General features: G+C 53.2%; 4 protein-coding genes across 7 annotated transcripts in view; 3 read left to right on the forward strand and 1 right to left on the reverse strand.

Moving 5' to 3' along the window:
• UBE2L3 (ubiquitin conjugating enzyme E2 L3) overlaps positions 1-4,802 on the forward strand; it is a 61,697-nt gene extending 56,895 nt beyond the window's left edge. For all 3 annotated transcript variants that reach the window (XM_055322800.1, XM_055322802.1, XM_055322801.1), the window contains one exon: positions 3,361-4,802. In XM_055322800.1, the coding sequence (XP_055178775.1) occupies positions 3,361-3,515 (155 nt within the window). In that variant the 3' untranslated portion in view covers positions 3,516-4,802. The remainder of the gene's footprint in view (positions 1-3,360) is intronic.
• A 4,026-nt stretch (positions 4,803-8,828) lies between these two features.
• Positions 8,829-11,364, reverse strand: YDJC (YdjC chitooligosaccharide deacetylase homolog). Of its 2 annotated transcripts, XM_055322797.1 has the most exons (5): positions 11,012-11,357; positions 10,764-10,923; positions 10,465-10,564; positions 10,172-10,352; positions 8,829-10,014 (listed from the first exon to the last, which is right to left on the reverse strand). In XM_055322797.1, the coding sequence occupies exons 1-5, from the start codon at positions 11,173-11,175 to the stop codon at positions 9,639-9,641; spliced, it is 981 nt and encodes a 326-aa protein (XP_055178772.1). In that variant the 5' UTR covers positions 11,176-11,357; the 3' UTR covers positions 8,829-9,638. The 2 variants fall into 2 exon arrangements, with proteins under 2 accessions (XP_055178772.1, XP_055178774.1); XM_055322799.1 differs by lacking the exon at positions 10,172-10,352 and having other exon boundaries at positions 9,852-10,014; positions 11,012-11,364.
• Positions 11,365-13,888: 2,524 nt separating this feature from the next.
• On the forward strand, positions 13,889-16,859 carry CCDC116 (coiled-coil domain containing 116). The gene is made up of 3 exons (XM_055322824.1): positions 13,889-14,385; positions 15,132-15,689; positions 15,803-16,859. Exons 1-3 carry the CDS (start codon positions 14,308-14,310, stop codon positions 16,856-16,858), a joined length of 1,692 nt encoding a protein of 563 aa, XP_055178799.1. The 5' UTR covers positions 13,889-14,307; the 3' UTR covers position 16,859.
• A 12-nt stretch (positions 16,860-16,871) lies between these two features.
• On the forward strand, positions 16,872-18,515 carry LOC129507969 (coiled-coil domain-containing protein 116-like). The gene has a single exon (XM_055322823.1). The coding sequence runs from the start codon at positions 17,530-17,532 to the stop codon at positions 18,349-18,351; it is 822 nt and encodes a 273-aa protein (XP_055178798.1). The 5' UTR covers positions 16,872-17,529; the 3' UTR covers positions 18,352-18,515.
• Positions 18,516-22,558: the final 4,043 nt, after the last annotated feature.

The raw sequence follows: 22,558 nt of genomic DNA on the forward strand, positions 1-22,558 counted from the left end.
AAAGTCAAGAAACAAAGCAAAACTATCAAACAGAGAGGAAGTAGAAGTTGGCAATAACAACACCAGAAAAAAACTTGAAAACAAAGTTTTGTTCAGCAGTGTACCTGGTTTTAGTAGATGTCTTAACAACAGAGCAAGGGCTTAGTTTGGCAAGTAAGATTTGCCCTATAGATTAGAGTCAGTAACAAAGCCAGCATAATATAGACTCTTTATGTACTGAACAACGGCAACAAAACTAAATAAAGAGAAAAATAATTCCTAAATTGAATGTTTCAGTCCCCCTTACATTATTATATTAAAACATCAGGTAGATAAAATTAGAAAAGAAGACTCAAGAAATCTAATAAATAGCAGAAAACTAATTAGCACATTCAGTGGAAGGCTGTTTATGCATTGCACACCCTCAGGGCTGGGGGAAGTACCAATCACGTTTTACTCTGAGAATGGATCTCCTGTATCTCCCTGGAAGGGGGAGAGGTGGTGAATCTTGGGTATTATTTACACCTCCTATTACAAAGAAACTTAAAAGAACAAAAATGAAGACATTTTATAGCCTTTTTTCTCTGATTGTATCCATTGAGAGCAGGAGGTAAAATTTGATATGTTGTTAAACCCTTACATTTTGGAGGGAAAATAAAAATACTTCTGAGGAGCATTGGGTTAAGGAAGGGCTAGACTATGTGCTGTTTTATATGTGAAAATGCTGGGATAGGGCCACAATTGTAGTCTGAAAAGCAGTCGTGGTTGCCAGTGTCCTCACTAGCAAAGCAAGCTCAGCTCAGCTGGATTTTATTACAGTTTAGCTGAGGAGCCAGAAATGCACCCAAAGGAACAGAGAAAGAATGAAATACTCATCAGAACTACTAAATAAATTGGAAGATATTTCAACTTGATCAAATAAGCAATTGCACATTCTCAGAGAAGAATTAAATAATTCTAATTAAATAGATATAGCAAACTTGCAAAATTATTCTTTTGAAAAACCAGCCTTAACAATGAACCAATAGCTTTATACCGCTACATTAGGTATTAAGATGATCATAGTGAAAAGCAGAGAGCCTAGTTTAGCCTCATCACAGAGGTTGAGCAGGAAGCCTTGAAAACTCCTCAGTGCCCTCCCCAGCCCCACCAAAGCACTCATCCAGGCAAGAGCCCCTTGAGGTGCCTGAAATGCTAATGAAGCAACAGATCTGCTATAGAACAATTTCTAACCAGGGCAGAAGACCGGAAGCCATCTGTTTATGTTTTGAGTCACATGTGGTGCTGGTTTCCAACCTGAAGTCAAGAACAACAGAGGAATATGAGCAGTCTCACAGCTGAGCACAGGGTGGAGAATCTGGGAGCTTGCTAAAATAGGGCATGGCCCAGGGAGCTGGGGTAGCTTTTGAGAGAAGCCATGAAAGGTGCCCTCTGAAAGAGTGCTTGTCCCAGTATGGGTGCTTCCCCTGGTTGAACAGGAGGGGTGCTCATTTAATGTTTGTGATGCATACCTTCTGTTTATGGCAAATGAAAGTGATTTTCTCTTTTGTCCTTTTTTTTAAATATTTTTTTTATTATTCATGAGTGACAGAAAGAGAGAGAGAGAGAGGCAGAGACACAGGCCAAGGGAGAAGCAGGCTCCATGCAGGGAGCCTGATGTGGGACTCCCATCCTGGGTCTCCAGGATCACGCCCTGGGCTGAAGGTGGCGCTAAACTGCTGAGCTACCCAGGCTGCCCTGAAAGTGATTTTCCACTGGAGTTAAGAACATTTACTTTTTCCTTAAAAAATATTTATATTTTTTAAAATGAGATGATTTAGAGATATATATTAATAATCACTTAGGCTATATGTGGCAAACAGTGGGATACCAGTGACAGAAGTTGGGGAAATAGGAACAAACAAAATAACTTTATCATCATTCCTGCAGTTACACGGGAATCAAATATGAAAGGGATAAATCTGAAATAGACAAAATTATACTTCTAAAGCCTACTTCCTCTTAGAGATATTTACAGGTAGGAGGCAATAATGCCTGCCTAATAATGCCTGGCCCTTGAGGGTGGCATGGAGGTTGGATTAGAAACTGCCTTAGCCTATAGAGGTGCTTCCAGACCTTCCCCTCCTGCTTGCTCTTCACTCCACCCTTCTTGCCCACCAGCCCCTCCTCTCTACTCAACCTGGACCCTGTTAGCCCTGCATGTACCACCTCTCTTCTCCTGTGCCCACCTGGTCATAGAAACCCTCAATTGCCCCATCTCACCTGGTAGCATTAATAGGCAGAGGTGAGGGCAGGTGGTCTTTGGATGCCTGGCCAGGAGTACTTGGTGCTGTTCTTCCCACTCAGTGGAGCTATTGGGCTGGTTAGGCCTTTGTGCCTGGCATTAGCGTTTAATCCATAACTTGTAATGCTGGGGTGAAAACATGGTCCCCAGCAAAGGAATCCATGGCATCGATAATCCAGAGGAGAAATGCCTCCTTGTTAGGAGCGTGGCCGTGGGAACGAACACAGCATTCTGGGGGTGCTAGTCCTAATCAGGACTGGGTGAAGCATGTGTGAGAAAGCAGTGTGGCTGCATGTACCCCGCTTCTGAGGTGAGAAGGCCTGGGGTTCTTGGACCTTCCATGCTTCCCACTTGATCTTCCTACACACCCTCTATTCCCTTGTGGCCCTTGTGGCCCAGGGGCTAGCCTTGCAGTACATCTAGGACCTACTGTGCTTTGGGGAGAGCATTGTGGAGCCCACCCCAAGCTCTTGGTGTGATTTTTCCTTTTGGAAGAGAGCATAACACTGCTGAGGGTAATCTACCTTCTAGCAGTTAAGATAGGGTGTCAAGTAAACCTTTCTCAGCTAGTTCAGAAGCTCCTGGGGGCCTTCCGTAGTGGACTCATTATGCATTTACACCATGCAGACCTGTCATGCACCCTTTGTTGTTATGCTGTCTCAGTATACTTCTATGGAAACTACCCTGAACTGATCGTAGTAATGGGACGCATCACCCACTCCCTACTCTGGAGAAGCTCCAGCTGTGTGTGCAAGTGTGTGTATGTGAGAGGATGTCCTTGCTAGGAGATCTCCAGAGTTCAGGAGAAGGAGGAGTGAGAATGACTGGGGGCTCCCCAGGGTATCGGTTCAGGAAGGTTCCTGGAGGAGATGGAGGTGTCACTCTGAACAGTTAGGTACCCACTGTCATGTTAGCAGCTTGTGGCCTAGCACTTTCTCCCAACTACAGAGGAAAAATGGGTTGCGCCCTGGTAGAATTTTGGATAAATGGAAGCCCGCTTGATCTTCAAAGCTCATTGCTGTAAATCAGAGTTGCAGTTAAAAGTTGCCCTTTCTGAGACTGTTCTAACCAGAGGTGCCTGGTCCTTTTCTTGGCAGTAATCCAGTCCCTCATAGCACTGGTGAACGACCCCCAGCCCGAGCACCCACTTCGGGCTGACCTAGCTGAAGAATACTCTAAGGACCGTAAAAAATTCTGTAAGAACGCTGAAGAGTTTACAAAGAAATACGGGGAGAAGCGACCTGTGGACTAAACTCTGCCACCACCGATTCCAGCGAGCGTGAGCGGAGACCCCGAGCAGCGCATTCAGACACCCCGCAAAGCAGGACTCTGTGGAAAATTGACACGTGCCGCCGCCTGGCGTTTGCTTGTGGCAGTTACTAACTTTCTACAGTTTTCTTAATCAAAAGTGGTCTAGGTAACCTGTAAAGAAAGGATTAAAAATTTAAGAAGTTCTAGTTCTGCTTTCTTTGTTTTAAAAATCACTGCTTCAATCTACTTTAAAATAATGGTGTTTCTTTTCTTGTCCAAATTGATCCAAAACCTTCAATTTACACTTAGCCCTTAAGGTTAAAACAAACAAAAAGGTTGCAAGTTACCTTTCTTTCCCCTGCCCTTACAATTCCTACTTTCTTGCATTTGGTTTGTTTTTCACTTACTCACTTCTCCCAGACCCAGGGCTATCTCTTCCGCAAAGGAGGAAAAAATGCTCCTGGCGATTCTGGTGGCTTCTCTACTCCCATGTTGCACTGCCCTGTGTGGGAGTTTGTTCAAATTCTCCTGGCTCCAATTTATAACATCCTTTTAAAAAATATTAAAAACAAGCAAACCACCACTCACCACCCCACCCCCACCCCCACTCCCACCAAAAAAAAAAAAAAAAAAAGCAGCCGTGAAAAGGGAGGCCCAGTTCTTATGTAAAAATCTGGCCGGTATTAACCACAATAACGTTGATTAAATGGGCAAGCCCTGATGTCTGTGTGCCTGATTGAACTTCAGCCTGGCCTGGCCTGCTTGGGATACCCAGGTCTGGGCCAACCCCAGAGGAGGGCCTGCCAACCAGAGGATGCTGTGCACTTGTGTGAGGAATTTCTTGCCAGAGAGGCTCCTGAGGCCAAAGGTTGATGCTCTTCCCTGCAGCCACTGTACAAGATGTGCTGGTCACTGCAGACAACTCTGAAGCCAGGATGTCCATGTGAAATTCCACGCTCACCTGTTATTGAGCTCGCTCTCCCAGCTCCCCAGGGCAGCGCAGCCCCACCGCGAACCTCCCTCGGCACAGTTTGGCCCTTTGCGGGGTTGGAATTGGCGGGACTTGGCTGTAGCCAGCAGCAGTCTGGGGGTGCCGGCGCCCTGCTGGCCCCTTCCTTCGGAACAGCCGGCCAGCCCAGGAGCAAGACGGCCTTCCCTCTCCCTCTGGACTCACAGCCTTTGCAGAGTCAAGCTCCACTTGAAGCTCACTCAGTAATATCCTTTACATGTGTTTTATATTGTTTTGACTGCCTTTTTTTGTAGAAATAAAAATTGACCTTAGAATTTATCATCAGATGAACTTGTAAGGATTTGAATGTTAGTGTCTTTTCAAAGCAAGTGGGACTGCCCCTGAAATTGAGAATGCGTGTCACTGACACCCAGAGGAAGCCGATGGTCCAAATGCTGCCGTGTGTCACCAACTCCTCTTCTGCCACTGGGCGGCTGCCCTTCTTGGTCCTCGGGGGGCGGGGGGAAACTAGATCCTGTGGAGAAGATGACATAAAGAAACTTTGCTTTCTGTTTTTAGCTCTCTAACTCGGGATCTTTCCAGGGCTTACAGACCTGTAAGATGGTTTCACATGTGCAGAGGTGGATGTGATGGGTAGGTTAGGCAGCATCACGTTGTTTAGTTGTCCAGGTGTGTGGCCCCTGCGGTGTGTCAATGAACTCAGCTCCTTTAGTCCCAGGTACGCCAGGGGCAGGTTCTGGAGACTCCTGTGTGCCCAGGAACGCAAGAGCGCTGGGCCAGTGTTTCCACATCTGTCTCTTCATCAGCAGAAAGGTGATGATGGACTTTATTTCACTCACATGCAGATTTGTAATAAAATGCCAAATTCTGTCAGAAGCTATCCAAATAAGCCACCATTTGTTCTCATTGCTTCTCTGAACCCAGAAATATTGCCATTCTTGGAAACTGTCCCATTGCTTCGTATCTCTACCAGCGTAGTTCTGCCCACCTGTCACCCTGTCACTTCTCTACTCATCAAGGGAGGATGCCTTTGTCAAAGCCGGCAGCCCCTCAGGGACTCTCAGCCCTGGCGTGGCACCCCGTGGTTTGCCCCATCGGAGGCCTGGCCCTGGGAGAGCCAGGCAGTGGGGTGGTCCCTCCCTCAGGCCTAGGCATTTTGCCCCCTCCAGCCCAGCAGTCCCCGGGCCAGGCTTTGAGCACGCTGGCGGGCAGCCCTGGCTGCTCCACTACCAAACAGCTGGGTCCTCCGAAGAAGGGGAGAGCTGTCGAGCAGCCACCGCTGACCTGAGCCCACTCAGGAATTCACACGCGCCGGGTTCCTCGGAGTGCGCCGGGTCCTCCCCCTCCGCCCCATCCCCCACCGCCACAGCCACGGCGGAGACTAGGCTTTCTAAGATGCTGCCATCCCAGTCTGCTGCCCTTAAAATAAAAATGCTCTCCGACACTGGTTTGGTCTTGTGGGTGTTTTCCTTACTGGGGGTGGGCAGAGCCAGGGGCCTATGTTCTTGTAGGTGGGGGGTGGGGGTGGCCAGGGCCCCCGCTGGCTCTTCTGCTTGCTCCTCTCTCCCTGTGGCTTTTCCAAAAGAGGTGCCCAGAGCTGTTTGGCCTTCCCAGGAGGGAAGCAAAGAAGGCTGGAGACCCAGACCATCAAGGCCTGCCGAGGGGCCCCCTGGGTGTTGGGAGGGGACGATGCCCTGTATATATGCCTCACCTCTGCTTGTCAGTCCCAAGAGAGTGATAATATCCACATTTACCAAAAGAGCAGACTGAGGCCCTGACAAAGGTGGCTGTCTTGTTCGAGGTCACTGAACTCAGGAGGGTGAGCCCAAGCATAGGGCTGGGCCATTTCCTTGAATGATTCCAGTCAGAAACCTGCCTCCAAGTCCCAAGTCCCAGTGACCTTCTGTTGTAGTATTGACTCAGTGGTGACCTCCTGTTGTAGTGACTCAGCATGGGGCCATGATGCTTGGCTTTCATTTCCCTGTTTGGAATTTGATACCAGCTGAGACCAGACCTGCCCTGTCAGACAGGTGTGCAGGTGTCCAGGAGGAACCGTCTGGGGATTCACCAAGAAGCAAGGGGCCAGGATCCTCTGCCGTGTTCTAACACTTCATCCTCTTTGACCCTCAAGACAACCGCATGGACACCATTATCCCTATTTTTACAGGTTCAGTAACAGCCAAGGATACCAGGCCTGTGCTTTTACACAGTCTGGCTCCAGAGCCTGTTACATTCCACTATTCCGGTTCCTTGGAGCCCAGACACAGCCACAGTACCCGACCCTTCCCAAATCCAGAACCCTACAGGACCTTCTCTCAACTTCCTCAACTCGGGAGCCAACATTTTCTTGCTTTCCTCCCTCTTAAATTGTTTAGCTCAAAATACACATCTATGTCACTCTGGTGCCCACTGCAGCCTGGCTTCTTTCAGCCCCTGGCTCCCTGACACTTCTCTGGCAAGGGCCCCAGGACTTCCTCATTGCACAATTCTCAGACTGATGGCCTTTCAGCCCCACCTTCTCTCTCTCTCTTTTTTTTTTTTTATTAAGATTTTATTTCCCCATGATAGACATAGAGAGAGAGAGAGGCAGAGACACAGGCAGAGGGAGAAGCAGGCTCCACGCCAGGAGCCTGATGCGGGACCCGACCCTGGGACCCCAGTATCACTACCTGGGCCAAAGGCAGGCGCTGAACCGCTGAGCCACCCAGGGATTCCCCCCTCCCCCTCCCCCGCTCTCTTTCTTCAGTTGGCAGCACCTCTATGTCCCAGGGAGGCATGCACCCCAGGGCGGGGGTGACAGGCAGCCACCTAATCTAGTGTCAGGGCAAAGCCAGAGCTGGTCTTGGTTCTTCCTGCCATGTGCACTGGCTCTTCCTCTCCTCCCTGCTTCCCTCAAGCAACATGGGGCGATGGCAGCACCCAGAGGAGGAGCAGAGCTGAAGGTGGCCTGGCTCAGGCAGTACTTGCTATATAGCTGTTTCTGGGTGATTGGAACATGTTCTTGCAGGAGGGCTCCTGGGGGCACCATATGTGCCTCAGAGGATCACAGTGGAAAGGATTACCCAACAGCAGGTGGAGGCTGTAACGGAGACCCAGAGGAGGAAGTCATGTCTTCCGGAGAACATTCTCTGAGCATGCCCAGCTTGGTTAGGAACCCCCCTTTGGCCCCACACTCTGGTGTTCCTTCCCCTTTCCTCCCACTGCAGGTGGATCACACCAGCTATCCCAGACTGTGAGCTCCTTGCAGGCTGGGCTGTCCCAGCACCCAGCCCTGGCTCAGATTAGACCTTCCATACATGACTGGTGAATGGGTGGAGAACAGTAAACCCCTTGCCTAAGCCACCCAGTGCACAGCAGGTTTGGCATAAGGAAGACCTCCATCTCCCCAGTGGGGTGCTAGTCACCAGCCCCGCAATGGGCCTTGTGCTGCCTACAGCCTTCTGCGTTACTGCTTTCCCTCCCCTTGTGAGGTGGACCTTGGTCTCCAGATTATTCTATCAGTCTGGCCATGGTCCCTCTCTTCTCTCCACTATTACATGCTTATGATCCCTAGGGCTGATCCGGATCCTCATCTCTGCTCACTCCTCTCTCCCTTCCTGAGCAACAGTAGCCCACTCCACAGCTTCATCTAGCATCTGTGTAGACCCCAGGTCTCTCCTAGCCACCCACGCCTCTGTCCTGAGCCTCAGAGCCACACAGCCAGCTGCCTCCTCCTCTCAAAATAGAACCCCTTCTACCCCTCAGAGGAGGTGCCTCTGTGCCAACAGGCTGCCTTCAGGCCACCCTTACCAGCTCAAGCCAGCAGCCTGCAGCAGGGTGGCCAGACCCCACTGGGCTGAGGCAAGGAGGTGAGAGCAAAGCACTAAGAGGGACTAAGTGATGCCAGTTTACAGCCATGGAGGAAAGGGCCTGTTGCTGAAAGTATCATGGTCTAGGGAAGGTTAGGTTGAAAGATGGAGCCAGAAAAGAGTGGGGTGAAGCCACAGTCAAGGGGGTAGAGGTGTAGGATGGGGGCAGCAGGAAGGAGGAACAAGATCCCACCCTTACCCTTCAGAAAGCTGTATGTGGGCACCTGATTACTTGTCTGACCCGGTGCATGGTGAATAAAGGAACAGGTAGCTTCAAAGTCCTGCTCTATCACTCGTACTTCTTGGTCTGTAAGAAGGGGATATTGGTCCCTGTGCATAGGGATTATGTGAAATTAAATGAGACAGGAAAGATCATTGTTCCATCTGCCCTTCCACACTCCACAGTGGGGTGGACTCCTTGCTCCCAAGAACTCTCTACCACCTTCCCCATCTGCTGCTTGCACCTCCCTGATCCAAGACACTTGAGCCCCAGTGACGGGGCATGCCCACATCACCAGGTCTGGTGAAGAGTCCTGTATCCCATTTCCACAGAAGACTGTTCCTCCTGGAAAATTTTAAATAGGTTTGTAGGACCTCCTCAGATCTGCCCCTAGGATGGCAAAGGGATGCTTGTTTAGAACAGGTGGCTTTTGGGGTGCCTAGGTGGCTCAGTCAGTTAAGCCTCCAACTCTTGATTTCAGCTAAGGTCTCCATCTCAGGGTCCTGAGCTCATGCCCCGCATTAGGCTCCACTCTGGGTATGGAGTTGACTTAAAAAACAACAATCAGGTGACTTTTTAAATAAAATTTGAGATTATATTATCTTTCAAAAAGTAGCCTGGTGAGACATTCTTCTCCCAACCCCCCTCCCCCCAAAATAATAAACTTAAGCATGAACAAAGCCAGAACATGGAGTGTTTTGTGTATCTATTCTAATAACCAGGTTTGGGCCCTGAAGGAGTTACCTTTGCTCTTTCTTGTGTCTGTAAACATTTTCTGGGCAGTGTTTAAAAACCACCCAAGTTTACAAGACATATTTTAATACAGTGGTCTCTCTCTACTACATCTGAATAAGGAAGATGGTTGGCAGGCCCCAGGCTCAGATGTCACAGGGCCAACCTGCCTGCAGCCAAGATGGGTTGCCAAAGCTCTAGCAGCCATTCTGAGCCACAAGGACCTAGACACAGAGGTGACAGGGGCCTGCCAAAGGGAGTATGTTACTGGACCCCCGCCCTGCCACCTGGTTCCTGGCTGTCCCAGGGCTTGACGCTGGCCCCCTTTCTTTGCACTAAAGGACATTATGCTTGTCAGGGGCATGGTGGGGAGGGCTCCAGGAATGTTTCCAGAGTGGCTTCTCCAGGGATCCCTTCCCCATGCCTCTTGGAGTCTAGGTCGTGCAGGGTGCAGAGCTGTACACCCTCCTGTGCAAGTCGGGTCCGAAGTGTGGGCGCGGTGAGGACACGCAGTTCGTGCAGCCGCTCCCAAGAGCAGGAAAAGGCATCGGGGCCCTCGCCGCAGCCCCCAGCTGGAGGCACACTGGGGTAGCCGGGGTGGGCCATCAGCTCGGCTGTCAGGGTACGGCCGGTGGGTATGCCTTCCAGGGCCCGCGCTAGTGCTCCTGATATGCGGTGAGCAGACATGTGCCGGCCGCAGGTGCTCAGGCCCACGAAGGCATCCGTCCACCTGCGGGTATCGGGGCATCAGCGGCAAGGACCAGCAGGGCTGTGATGGGCAGGGCTGGGGTGGGGGGCCACGCCAGTGGAGGCCTGAGGAACGGACACAGCTGTCAGGTGAACTGCCAGCAGGACCCACGGGGATATGGGCGGGACAGGGACCTCACCGTAGGCCGTAGTGGGAGAAGGGGCCCACGGCGGCCCGGGCGTCGCGCTCCACCGCACAGGCGAAGGCACGCGCGGGGGCTTCTTCGAGCCACGCGCAGCCGCCCACCCCGCGCTCCACCGGCAATCGCGTGAAGCGCACACCGTTGGCCTGCAGCGCCTCTGCGAACACCTGGCACACGCCTGCGGGCGGGGAGGAGGCAGGAAGCAGCACGGGGTGGGGCGGGGGGCTTAGGACCCGGGACCACCTCTCACCCGTAGCCCCCGCCAGGGAACAGTGTCCACCCCCACCAACCTGGGAGCACGTGCACGTGCTGGTGCCCGTCCACGTGAGTGGGGTCCCCGCCCAGGAGCTCCCGGAAGCGAATCAGCTGGGCCTCCAGCTCCTCCCGCACCTGGACAGAGGACAACAGGCGCCTTGGAAGTCAGGGAGCAGCGACGTAGGAGGCTCCCTCCAGGTGCCCCCGCGTAGCTGCTCCAGTCTGAATCAGGAGAGCGTCCATCGCATGCCCCTGCCCCTAACGGCTTCACGGGACCCTCGGGGTGGAGCCGTGGAGGTCATCGGAAGCCTCTCCGGCAGCCGCATCGCCGCACCTGGGGCAAGGCCACGTCTCCGGCCGTCACTGCCTCTCGAAATCCCATCTTGCCGAGGAAGAAGCCTTCGGGGCTGAGCAGCGTCGAGGCGCCGTGGCAGGCCGGGCCCACGGGGCGGCCCTCGGACAGGTTGGCGTGGAGGCCGGTGGGGATTTGGTACCTGCAGGCGGAGCGCGAGCCGGAGCCTCGGCTGCGGCCGGGCGGCGGCTCCCCAAGCCCGCCCGCCCCCGCAGGGTGCCGCCGCTCACCTGCGGGCCAGCTCCGCCGCGCTCTCTGCGGCTGCGCCGTTGACCAGCAGAGACACGCTGGTCACAGCCCCCGCCAGAAAGGCCTCTACGATGCCCTCATCGCGCCGCGGGCAGTAACCAAAGTCGTCCGCGGTGACCACCAGCCGCACTCGCGGGCGGGCCATGGCCACTCCCGCCGAGGCTGGGGACCCCAGAGCACCGGATCCAGGCCCCGCCCCCAGACGCAGCCCAGGCTCCGCCCCGCGCGCTCCCCCACGCGGCGGCACTCGGCCTTTGTTCTCACCGCCTACCCGCCCCGCGGGGGCCCTGCGACGATCCCCTCCCGCCCTGCGGAGCGCTCGCCCTAACCCGACCGTGGCCGGTTTTATCCTAACGCGGGACTTTCAGGAACTGCAAAAAATGGTCTTTAATGTGAAAAATACGAGGACGCCTGGGTGGCTCAGTTGGTTAAGCATCTGCCTTCGGATCAAGTCATAGTGTCAGGGCCCTGGCATCCAGCCCCGGGTTGGGCTCCCTGCTCAGCCTGGAGTCCTCTTCTCCCCCTCCCTCTGCCCCTCCTCCCTGCTCGTACTCGCGGGCTCGTTCTCTCTCTCTCAAATAAATAAAAATTTTAAAAGAAATGAAAAATACAGGAGGGAAAACCCTATTGGAAAAAAAAATCTCGGGATCCCTGGGTGGCGCAGCGGTTTGCCGCCTGCCTTTGGCCCAGGGCGCGATCCTGGAGACCTGGAATCGAATCCCACGTCGGGCTCCCGGTGCATGGAGCCTGCTTCTCCCTCTGCCTGTGTCTCGGCCTGTCTCTCTCTCTCTCTGTGACTATCATAAATAAAAAAAAAAATAAATAAATCTCGCTCACCCTTCGCTTCCAAGGTGCCTGTTGTCCCCTTCCCTAAGATCACCATTGTTAAGTTTCTGGAAAGTGTCCTTTCAGTATTTTTCTAAGCAAATAAATAAACCCAATTCCTTTTCTCCCTCACACCAAAGTCTTTGTGTTGTGTTGAGATGATAATGATCACATCAATGTTATTCTCATAACGTTTCTTTCTTTTCTTTTCTTTTTTTTTTTTTTTGATATGACTATGAACTTTTTTCAAATTGCCTATTTGGTGATTTATTTCTAAAAAATGCTTTTTCTTACATTCTTTTTCATAAAATAAAAGTTTTTTTTTAAAGATTTTATTTATTTATTCATGAGAGATACAGAGAGAGAGGCAGAGACATAGTCAGAGGGGGAAGCAGGCTCCATGTGGGAAGCCTAATGTGGGACGCTATCCCAGGACTCCAGGATCACGCCCTGAGCCAAAGGCACACGCTCAACCACTGAGCCACCCAGGTGCCCCAAAATAAAAGTTCTAAACAAGAAAACTTGCATACCAATGGCTTTGTTTGAGAAAGCCTTAGTTCCTAATTCCACAACTTGAGCTCTGTGCCAGACTACAGTTTTACATTCATAATCTCATTTTGTTTTCTTCTATGGTCCACAAAAACTTTCCTTGCTGATGACTCTACAAATAGTCACCATGGTTGACAGTGAGAGGTTTCATTGTGATGTGGCTGTTTTGATGTACCTGATGGAAAGTGCAGCATTTGTATCCAGCCCAGGGGATTGGTAATGTCTTTCTTGTTTTACAGATGAGGAAACTGATGCTCAGAGGGGAGAAGTGTCTTGCCCAAAGTGACCCTTCCAGGAGTAGTGGAGCTGGGACTGGCCTCCAAAGCTCTGGGCCTACTCTGGTTGTCTACTTCCTACCTGTCCCTTGGGTCAAGGGCAGAGAGGGCAAAGCTGAGCTTGAGCATAACAAATCATATGCTCCTCATGGGATGTTTTACAGATCAGAGGCTCCATATAGAGCTCTTCATCAGCCTCTTGGCATAAGGATTGTTGTGTTCAATTGTGATTATTGAATTGTTGGACTTCGACTATGTTTCTCCACTGGGATGCTGATCCTGGAAAGGCCAGAGGCCCTGATGGCAAGCAGATTGGAAAGAGGAAATTGACATGTATTCAATTAGAATAATTTTCTAATATTAGAAATATTAGAGATGGGGGGGTGCCTCATTTCCTACCCCCAAGGAGCACCATCTGGTAGACAAGTAGTAATGTGGTGTGGGATAGTCTGGAATGGGGTTTTTGGTAATTCTGTTTTGGGTGGCACGCCTTCTGGGAAGGCTTCTCAGAGGAGGGGACACCTGGGAGGGACATTAGGAGTTTACTAAGCCAAGGGGGAAAAGAGGGAAAGATACACAGGGCTCTTATTGGGGCGCCGGGTGTGTTGCACGCAGTTTTGATTTAATCTCCATACTCCTGTATGGTGCTCAACTATTTACAGAGGAGGACCAAATGATCAGAGAGGTTGAGTCACGCTGGCAGCAAACAGCAGAGCTAGGGATTGAAGCTAGGTCTGTGACTTGGAACTGAGACTCTTACACTGCGCTCAGGGACACCGCGGAGGGGAGAGGGCTGAAGACCCCCCGACCCGCGCTGGGGTCGTCCACACTGGGCAAGGGGAGAACCCTAGAAAGGAGCAGTCAGCAGGAAGCCCAGGACAAGGCAGCGACCGGAGTGCAGTTGAGGAAAGTGCTTGTGTCACCAGAGGAAGCCGCGGTTTTTACCCTTAGGGCTCCCCTCAGGTGCAGAGCGCCGATCTGAGCTCCCGGTCCTCCGGCCTGGGGGAGCAGTCCCGAGCAAGCACAGCGAATGTGGGCGGGGCGAAGACGGAGAGGCGGGGAGGGGCCTGTCTGGGTCCCGCCCCCAGCCATTGTGCCGGGGGCTAGAAGGCCTTGCGAGCCAATCAGGACGCAGCATGTAAATAAGCAAGCGGGGCAGGTGGGGGTGACTCTAGAGCTCAGCGTCCGCACCCGGGCGAGGGTGCAGACTACGCTAACTGGCACCCAGCGAGGCGCGGACTCTGGTGAGCAGGTTGGCTCTGGGCCAGGGGTAGACCCCAGGGAATTTGGGGTCTAAGAGAAGGGGAGGGTTGGACACACGCAGACCCAGACTTGGTCGGAGGCAGGATGCAGTCGTCCTTGGGGACCCCACCCCCGACGACTCTGGACACGGACAGTGCGCAGACGCCTAGGGGACCCCTAGCAGAGGAAGGGCCCGATGCTTGAAGGACGTGGGGTGAGGGGAGCGAGGGACCCGCAGACGCAGTGGCTGACAGACACGGGAGCGGTGGATCCACGGAGGCCTAGGCATACCCTCACGCCGTCCCCCGCCGGGCGCAGAGAGGAATCCGTGGCTGTGCTCCAGCACCGGAGAGAAGAGGCGGATAGCTGGCCGGTCCACCCTCATCATGACCAGCTGCCACCACCATTCTGGATACTTGGCAGATGACGAGGCTGGCCACACCACCTACGTGGCCCGGGTACGTGTGTCCTGCAGGGCCCTAACTCCCAAGACCCCCAAAATGTTCCCTACCAGCTCCAGCACCCCAGATGACAGCCCCCCTTTCTCAGCACCTGTTGACCTCATCTCTGAGCCTCTTAGTCATCCTCATCACCTTAACCATTCCTCTGACATCCTGCTGGGCCCTGGTCACCCTCAACTTCATTCCCTGCATCCCCTCACCTCCAGCAGTTCTGAAGGAGTGTGGTAGATTGGTACCCAGAGCGCCGGAGCATGGAGTCTACTCAGGGCCCAAGGCTCAAAGCTTCAGAAACAGCCATGGGGGGCCCAGGGGTCAGGACCACAGGTGGTCTGTACAGTGGAGGTAGGGCTGGTCTGCTCAGAGGACAAGTGAGGTGCCCAAGTAGAACTCAGAGGAGTTTGTGATTGCCCATTCCTGCCCTGTGTGAGGACAAAGTGGGCTTTCAGACTCCCTGGCCACATCTCATATACATGAAATATATGTGGCAGGAGAGCATTGGGGTGATCCAAAATTGATCCCCACTTTGCAGAAGAGGAAATTGGACCTCAAGAGAGGCCATCATGCCCATGGTGTCACACCATGTGGCAGCAGAGCCAGGGTCCAGATTCAGGAACCTGCTGACTCCAAGACACACCTTCTCCCATTACCCACTCCCACTCAACTCCTGGTGCCCTAGGAGGACTCCGAGGGACCCCTAGCCCTGTGGAACATCCCTGCCCTATGTGACATGCCTGTCTCCTCTGGTGCAGCCACCTAAGAAGCCACCCTTCCCGGAAATGGGGCAAGCCTACAAGTCGGGCCACATGCCACACCCACCATCAAGGTACACCCGCGCAGACAGCTCAGGGCTCCGTGGCCACAGACGAAACCCAAGGGACCCTCGGCCCTTTGGTAGCTTCCTGGATTTTCTTGTCGAGGGTCAGGTGCTAGACAGCCTACAGACGGTGGTGGAGGAAGCAACTGAGCGCGTGACCGCCATGAAGACAGAGGCTGGGGTGCCGCTGGTGGAGGTGCAGGACCCAATAGAGGTGCCAAGGGGTGGGCAGCGGGTTCGTGCCCGGCCTAGCCTTAGTACTGTACACCGACACCGTGCCCGACCCAGCCTCTGCACTGGACGTCCCAACAATTACCCATCCTCCTCCAGCTCCATGTCTGACTCCCATAGCAGCTTCACAGCTAGCTGGCTGGGCTCCCATAGCCAGGACAGTGACCTGGGAGCCCGTGGCATGGGCTCACTGCCACCCATGAGGGACAAACTTTTGCTGGAGAAGAACCTCAAACGGCTGCTGAAGCTGGAGAACAGAGGGGTGAGATCTAGGGGCATGGCCCAGGGTGGGCAGGATGGACCCCAGCCCAGGGCCAGGCTTAGGCCTGGCTTGGCTGCTCTTGGATGCACCTGAAAGTCCCCCTTTCTCCTCAGAAAGGCATGGGTCGGTCCTGCTTCCAGACGGACTCCCTGCTGTGGGACTCGCTGGGCAGCCAGGCCAGCAGCCAGCGGACCCAGGAGCCTCCTCTGTCCTGGTTCTCAGGCCTGCTGGGCTCAAGCACTGGCACAGCCCAAACATCAGAGCTAGGGCCTGTAGAAGAGGAACTGACTTTCCTCAAGCGAGAGCGTTATAAGGAGATCAAGTCCTTGTTGAACCAGCCAGCGTCCTTTGACCTGCCTGGCTACTGTTCATTCCGTGAGCCCCATCGGACCCTGGACTTCCTGGCTGAGCACCACCTCTTCCCTGCCTTGCAGAGTGTGGTCCGCCAGGCCGTGGACAAGCTCAGTGGAGCCCGACGTCACGATGGCTGCCCTCTCTTCCCTTCAGAATGGGAGTCTGCAACAGAACCCAATTCTGACTCAGTGCAAGACTCCAAGCCAGAACCCAATTCTGACTCAGTGCAAGACTCCAAGCCAGCCACACCCACTGATGGGGAGGAGACTTACGATATGCTTCCCATCAGAGTCTCCAGCTCCAAGATGATTCGAAGAAAGAGCACCAAGGGCAGAGGAGAGGCCAAATCCAAGGAAGGTGGATCCCCTCTGTCTAGTGCCCAGGTGGCCAACAGATTAAGGGTTGAGGTGACACCCACAGAAGAACCCAAGGTTCCCTCACCCCATCCCAGTCAGGAGGCTCCTGACAAGGACCCTAAACTACAGAGACCACCCATACCTTCTTCTGGGCCCCCAAACTCCAGCCAGAAGGCCAATCCCTGGCAGAGCCTATACCACCCTCTGCCTATCCCAGGGATTGTGGTGGAAGGGCCCTCTAGTCAGACCCAGTCCACGATCCAGGACACACCTCCCCTCACCTCCCCCTACCCTGGCTTCTCCCACCACCTTCCTTTGTTTTCACCACTTCCCTCCTCAGTGGTTAGAGGCATCTCCCCATCTGCTGTTTCACTGCATCCAGAGATGACCTCAAGGGTGGAGCTAGGTGGGTTAGGGAAGGGTTTGTGTGGGAAAGGCTCCTTCAGCTACCACCCTTAGCACCACTGTCATGGGTATCTTGACCTGCACAGTGGAAACCACCTGGCCTAGTTACTGCCAGGTGTTGTCAAAGATGAATAAAGCCTACGTTTCATTCTGAGTATTTTTTGTAATGTTTGCATGTGAATCTCAGAGGCCCTTCTATGTGGGCAGTGTCTTGTTCCTTGTGGACAGCAGCCTAAGCAGAATGTGGACAGCAGCCTAAGCAGAATGGGGCTCTGCATCCTAGGTCCAGCTCCCTCTGCTTCTACTACCTAGGACAGGACTCTTCAGCATGTCTGCTGAGAGTGAATTGCTCAGGAAGGGTATGGAGAAGACCTAGGTGGCTTCACCCTGGTAGTTCCCCAGCACAGTCCCTGCCTGACCCTTGTCTCACCTATGAAGACCCAGGCAGGCTTCCCTCCTCTGAACCTTGACCCAGGGGAGAACCTACCAGAGCCCAGGTTATCCAGGCTCCAGTTTGGCTAACATCCTGACTGACATCACCAGCTTTGCCACAGGCCTGACTGGTGTGGCTGGTGTGCGGCCCACGTGGTAAGTGTGAGGGTGTGGCTGACATGCAGGACCTGTGCTCAGCTGTTGATTGAGACAGCATAGCAGATGTGGCAAGGCCATACCCCTAGTGTGACAAACGTGGCATTTGTGTGGGTGATGTGGAAGGTGCTCTGGGTATGAAGGGCATCCCAAGGCATCGGGAATGGCATGACGTGTCTCCCTTTCCCTCCCTGGCTGTTGCACAGAGCCCTAATTACAGGTTCGTGAAGAAGACACTACCCTCCATCTCATTCAAGTCCACCCTGTCCCACTTCTCCAACCCCGTGTACAAGGAGCTCGTCAGCTACTTAGTGGAGAAGGTTGTATCCCTGGTCATCTACAAGTACAAGTTCGAGAAGAATCTCTCCAAGCAGCTGGGCTTCATCTCCTTCCCCGTCACCGAGACGCTCATGGATCTCTTCCTGGGCTTCAAGAAGGTGAAGGGCTCCCGCATCTGCCTGTCCTCAAAGATCAACTGGAACTGCCTGCTGCGCAAGCTGGAGGAGGTCGAGTGGGCCCGGCAGCTGTCCCGACAAACCTCCCAGCATGACTCCGCCTCCCAGCGCAGCTCCCACCGCGGCCCCGCCCAGCGCGGCCCCGCCCATCAAGGGGCGGGGCACAGCAGCTCCGAGTCCCCCTCCACCCGTCCGGAGCCAGCCCCCCGCGCCGACCCGGCGGAGGCCACCGAGCCCAGCCTCGACAGTGAGCTGCCGGACCTTCGGCTGCTCTGGGCTCAGGAGGATGCTGGAGCCGAGGAACAGAGGCCCACGAGCCAGCAGGAGCCCACGGCCGTGGGCGCTAATCAGAGCCAGGAATTAGTAGACGGGGACAGTCAGAGCAATGAGGAGGAAGATGAGGACCAGGGTGATGACTTCCCAGACGAGGGCACGCCCCAGAGCTCCCCCCGAGCCTCAAGTGGAGGCAGACGTCAGCGACTCCACGAACCCGAGTCTCAGTGACCCTCCGTGAGGCCCCAGCTCCCCCGCACCCAGCGCTTGATTCCCCACTCCTCCTCTTGCTCCAGTGGAGTGCTACCCCCCACCCCCACCCCCAGCCGGCTCCTGCCCCAAGCCTTCTGGGTGGGCTAAATGTCCACGAGGACCTCTGCTAGCCTGTCGGGGGAGCCAACAGGAGTAATAAAGCTTGTGTTGCTGGAGCACGATTTTTTTTGTCCAGAGTTCAGCTGCACTTCCACAGGCCTGAGCACCCGCCCTGGAGTGATACCTTGGCAGGCCTTCCTCACAGCTGCCATGCCCTGACCCCCTGACCTCCCATGCTCTGCTTGAACACAAGTGCCTGCTTGTGGCTCTTCTCTGTTCCAGGGTGCTCCTTCCTGGCTTTTCAAGCCTCTTAGGACTCGTGGTCCCTTTTCCTAACAGCCCCTGAGCATCACCGGTCCTGCTGCCAGAGGACTCCTCCTCTGCCAGGGCAGCAACCTGCTCCCTTTGACATGCCACATCCTCACGTTCCTACGGGGAACCATGCATCTACCCTTTCCTGATGCCCCCAGAACTACCCGTCATTGTAATTTGTATTTCCCGGCTCCAACTCTTGAGTCTGGAGGGTCCAAGTAGGTCCCTAGGAGGCTGCCCCAGGCTGACCATGTGACTACCCTTTCAGCAGTGCCCCTGGGCCAGACAGCTCTCTGGAAGGCTCTGCAGACTTCGCTGGGGCCATGATTGTCAGGTCTCCTCTCCAAGTTTCTCCTGGGGCTTCTGGGCATCCTGTGCAGCCAGATGAGCTCCCTTCCTCTCTCTGCCTTTCCAGGGCAGCCATTCTGTGCCCCTATTTAGGTATCTTCACCCAGGGAGCCACTCGACCTCTCACCACTATCCTGCCGCCGTTGTGGGCAAGATAGAACCTGAAGGTGCTCCACTCTGCCTTGCCGTGTAGGATGCCAATGCAGAGAGACTGGCAGGTGTCTCACATCTCCCCCTGGGTTCCTCCTGGGTGTACAGAGCCCAAGTCTGCTCAACCCAGCCTGACCGTGCTCAGTGGCCCACATGTGAGGATACAGCAATTATAGAGCTGCTCTGGAGCGGGGCAGAGAGGACCTTCCACACCACTTCCATGACCTGCAATTCGGGGAGAGAGACGTTCTCTGCTCCCAGCCAGAGGGACCAATTCCTAAGGTGGGTGGGTCAGGAATCCATTTTTCCAGAAAGCTCTTGTGGCAAGGATCTTTTAGGGCATATGCTCAGTATAAGGCCCATTCTCTGAGGCCACCCACTGCCACCACCACCTTTTATGTCCTCCTTGCCATACCACTTGGCCACAGTTGATTAGTCTTCTTGACACATCCCTATTCCAGGTTACACCAGTCAGGTCTTTTCCCCAGGATCTTGGAATTGGGATGAACTGAGAGATTTTTTTTTAAGTTTATTTTTAGTAATTTTTACACCTAATGTGGAGCTTGAACTCACAAGCCAGAGATCAAGAGTCGCATGCTCTTCCAACTAAGCCAGTCAGGCACCCCCGAGACAGACTGAGAGATTCTGGTGTAATTTGCACTGATTGCTAAAGACAAGTGTGGACAGTGTGGAGCAGCCATCTTCCACCCTTCTCCAGAGAGGCAAGAAATCCTGTCTGCAGAAAAGAGCCTGGAGGGGAGCCCTAGGGCTCTGAGACACACCAGCTGGCATGATATCGCCAACTTTCCAGGTCTCTCTGCCAAGTCCTCAAGGGGAAAAGAGAACATATCCCAACCCTGGCCTCCAAGGCACATGTCTAGAGAATGTCCCTGGAGTGGAACCAGCCTCTTTGGGAACTACCGGTACACTGTGCTAAAGGCATGTGACCTTAGCTCCTGTTTCAGGTATCTGTTGCTGTGTAACCACTCCAAGGCTTAAGTGGCTTCAAACACAGTCATCATTTTTCCAGATGCTGGGGCTTGGCAGGCTCAGCTGGCAGTGGTGTAGGCAGTCTCTTAAGTGTTGTGTCCAGCTGGGGGCATGACTGAGACCAGAACACCCCACGTGGCCTCTGCCCATCCAGGGTCTTTCCCCAAGGCTCCTGACCAATCATCTAGCCTGCACTTCCTTACAGCACAGGGCAGCAGCTGGCTTCCTATAGAGAGAAAGCAAGAACCACTGGTCCTCTCACAGCTTGTGCTCAGAAGTCCCCAAACAGCATTTCTGTGCCATTCTCCTGGTCAAAGCAAATTCCCATGCCTGCCCAGATTCAATGTCTTGATGAGAGAGTCCGTGTCATGATGAGAGAAGCAGCTTACACTTACAGCGATGGGAGGAAATGTTAGTAGCCATATTTGGAGAACTACCACCACCACATCACCACCACCATCACCCACCCCCACCATCACCCACCCCCACCCCCACCTCGTAGCTGATTGCACCTTGAACAGCAGTCCCTGGAACTGAGTTGAGCAGATGAGAATCTGAACCTGAAGACAAACTGGCTGGAAAGTGGAGGTCTGTGGAGAGAATATAATTCGCCCTGAGCATCTGCTCATACAGTGAGCTGGGGGAGGTGGTCTGCAGGAGGAAGGTAGGGAAAGGGAACAGCTACGAGAAGGCATGAGGCCCTGAGAAAGTCGAGGGAGAACCATGTTGGCTTCTCCAATCCAGTTCGGGGTCTGTGCTGCCCTCAGAATCCTGTTTTTGCCTGTCGGGGGAGATTGCCTGCTGTGTTCTCACCCTCTGGGTTTTACATGCAACAGGAAGCTGTTGGCAGCTTTAAGCAGGTGCCTGGCATGATTTAATGTATGCTTTTTTTTTTTAAGATTTTATTTTTAGGGACACCTGGATGGCTCAGTGGTTGAGCATCTCCATTTGGCTTGGGGTGTAATTCCGGAGTCCCAGGATCGAGTCTCACGTCAGGCTCCCTGAATGTAGCCTGCTTCTCCCTCCTCCTGTGTCTCTGCCTCTCTCTCTCTCTCTCTCTATCATAAGTAAATAAATAAATAAATAAATAAATAAATAAATCTATAAATCTTTTAAAAAATAACAAAAACATATTTTATTTTTAAGTAATCTCTACAGCCATGTGGGGTGTGAACTCACAACCCTGAGATCAAGAGTTGCATATTCCACTGACTGAGTCAAACAGGCACCCCTGATTTTTAAAACAATTTTTATTATTTATTTTTTTGAGATAAGCTATTTGTTTTTTAAAGATTTTATTTGTGAGATACACAGAGAGAGAAGGAAAGGCAGAGACACAAGGCAGAGGGAGAAGCAGGTTCCATGTAGCGAGCCCGACGTGGCACTTGATCTCAGGTCCCCAGGATCAGGCCCTGGGCTGAAGGCAGCACTAAACTGCCGAGCCACCCGGGCTGCCTTAATTTTTTTCAAGTAGGCTCCCACACCCAATGTGGGGCATGAACTCACTACAACCCCTTAGATCAAGAGTCATATGCTCTACTGACTGAGCCAGCCAGGTGCCACCTGATATATGCTTTCTAAGTATAAATCATTTTCCTTCATGGAGAATGACTTGGAGGGGCCTGAGCAGTGGAAGTATGGAAATTTGTTTGGTGGCAATGGTCAATATCTGCAGAAGATGGAGTGGCTTGGATTAGGATGCTGATAAGGAATGCAGGAGAGAAGCTTTATAATCTCTTTTGAAGTTAGAGCCATCAAGATATGTTGGGTGAGGTACGCCTGGGTGGCTCAGCGGTTGAGCGGTTGAGCGTCTGCTTTGACTCAGGGCGTGATCCTGGAGTTTCGGGATTGAGTCCCTCATTGGGCTCCCTGTGAGGAGCCTGCTTCTCCCTCTGCCTGTGTTTCTGCCTTCTCACTGTGTCTCTCATGAATAAGTAAATAAAATATTTTTTTAAAGATTTTATTTATTTATTTATTCATGAGAGACACACAGAGAGAGAGAGGCAGAGACACAGGCAGAGGGAGAAGCAGGCTCCATGCAGGGAGCCTGATGTGGGACTCGATCCCGGGTCTCCAGAATCAGGCCCTGGGCTGAAGGCGGCGCTAAACCACTGAGCCACCTGGGCTGCCCCAAATAAATAAAATCTTAAAAAAAAAAAAAATAAGATATGTTTGGCAGCCCAGGTGCTTCAGCGGTTTAGCGCTGCCTTTGGCCCAGGTCGTGGTCCTGGAGTCCTGGAATCGAGTCCCGCATCAGGCTCCCTGCATGTAGCCTGCTTCTCCCTCTGCCTGTGTCTCTCTCTCTCTCTCTCTCTCTCTCTCTCTC

The sequence above is a fragment of the Nyctereutes procyonoides genome, unplaced genomic scaffold (genome assembly GCF_905146905.1).
Source record: "Nyctereutes procyonoides isolate TBG_1078 unplaced genomic scaffold, NYPRO_anot_genome, whole genome shotgun sequence".
Classification (NCBI taxonomy): Eukaryota; Metazoa; Chordata; class Mammalia; order Carnivora; family Canidae; genus Nyctereutes; species Nyctereutes procyonoides.

Coding starts and splice junctions, on each gene's coding strand:
- YDJC (XM_055322797.1), bottom strand. CDS start 11,175: ATGGCCCGCCCGCGAGTGCGGCTGGTGGTCACCGCGGACGACTTTGGT. Junction 10,924..11,011: donor GCGGCGGAGCTGGCCCGCAG/GTGAGCGGCGGC, acceptor CTCCGCCTGCAG/GTACCAAATCCCCACCGGCC. Junction 10,565..10,763: donor GAGACGTGGCCTTGCCCCAG/GTGCGGCGATGC, acceptor TCCTCTGTCCAG/GTGCGGGAGGAGCTGGAGGC.
- CCDC116 (XM_055322824.1), top strand. CDS start 14,308: ATGACCAGCTGCCACCACCATTCTGGATACTTGGCAGATGACGAGGCT. Junction 14,386..15,131: donor CCTACGTGGCCCGGGTACGT/GTGTCCTGCAGG, acceptor CCTCTGGTGCAG/CCACCTAAGAAGCCACCCTT. Junction 15,690..15,802: donor TGAAGCTGGAGAACAGAGGG/GTGAGATCTAGG, acceptor CTTTCTCCTCAG/AAAGGCATGGGTCGGTCCTG.
- LOC129507969 (XM_055322823.1), top strand. CDS start 17,530: ATGAAGGGCATCCCAAGGCATCGGGAATGGCATGACGTGTCTCCCTTT.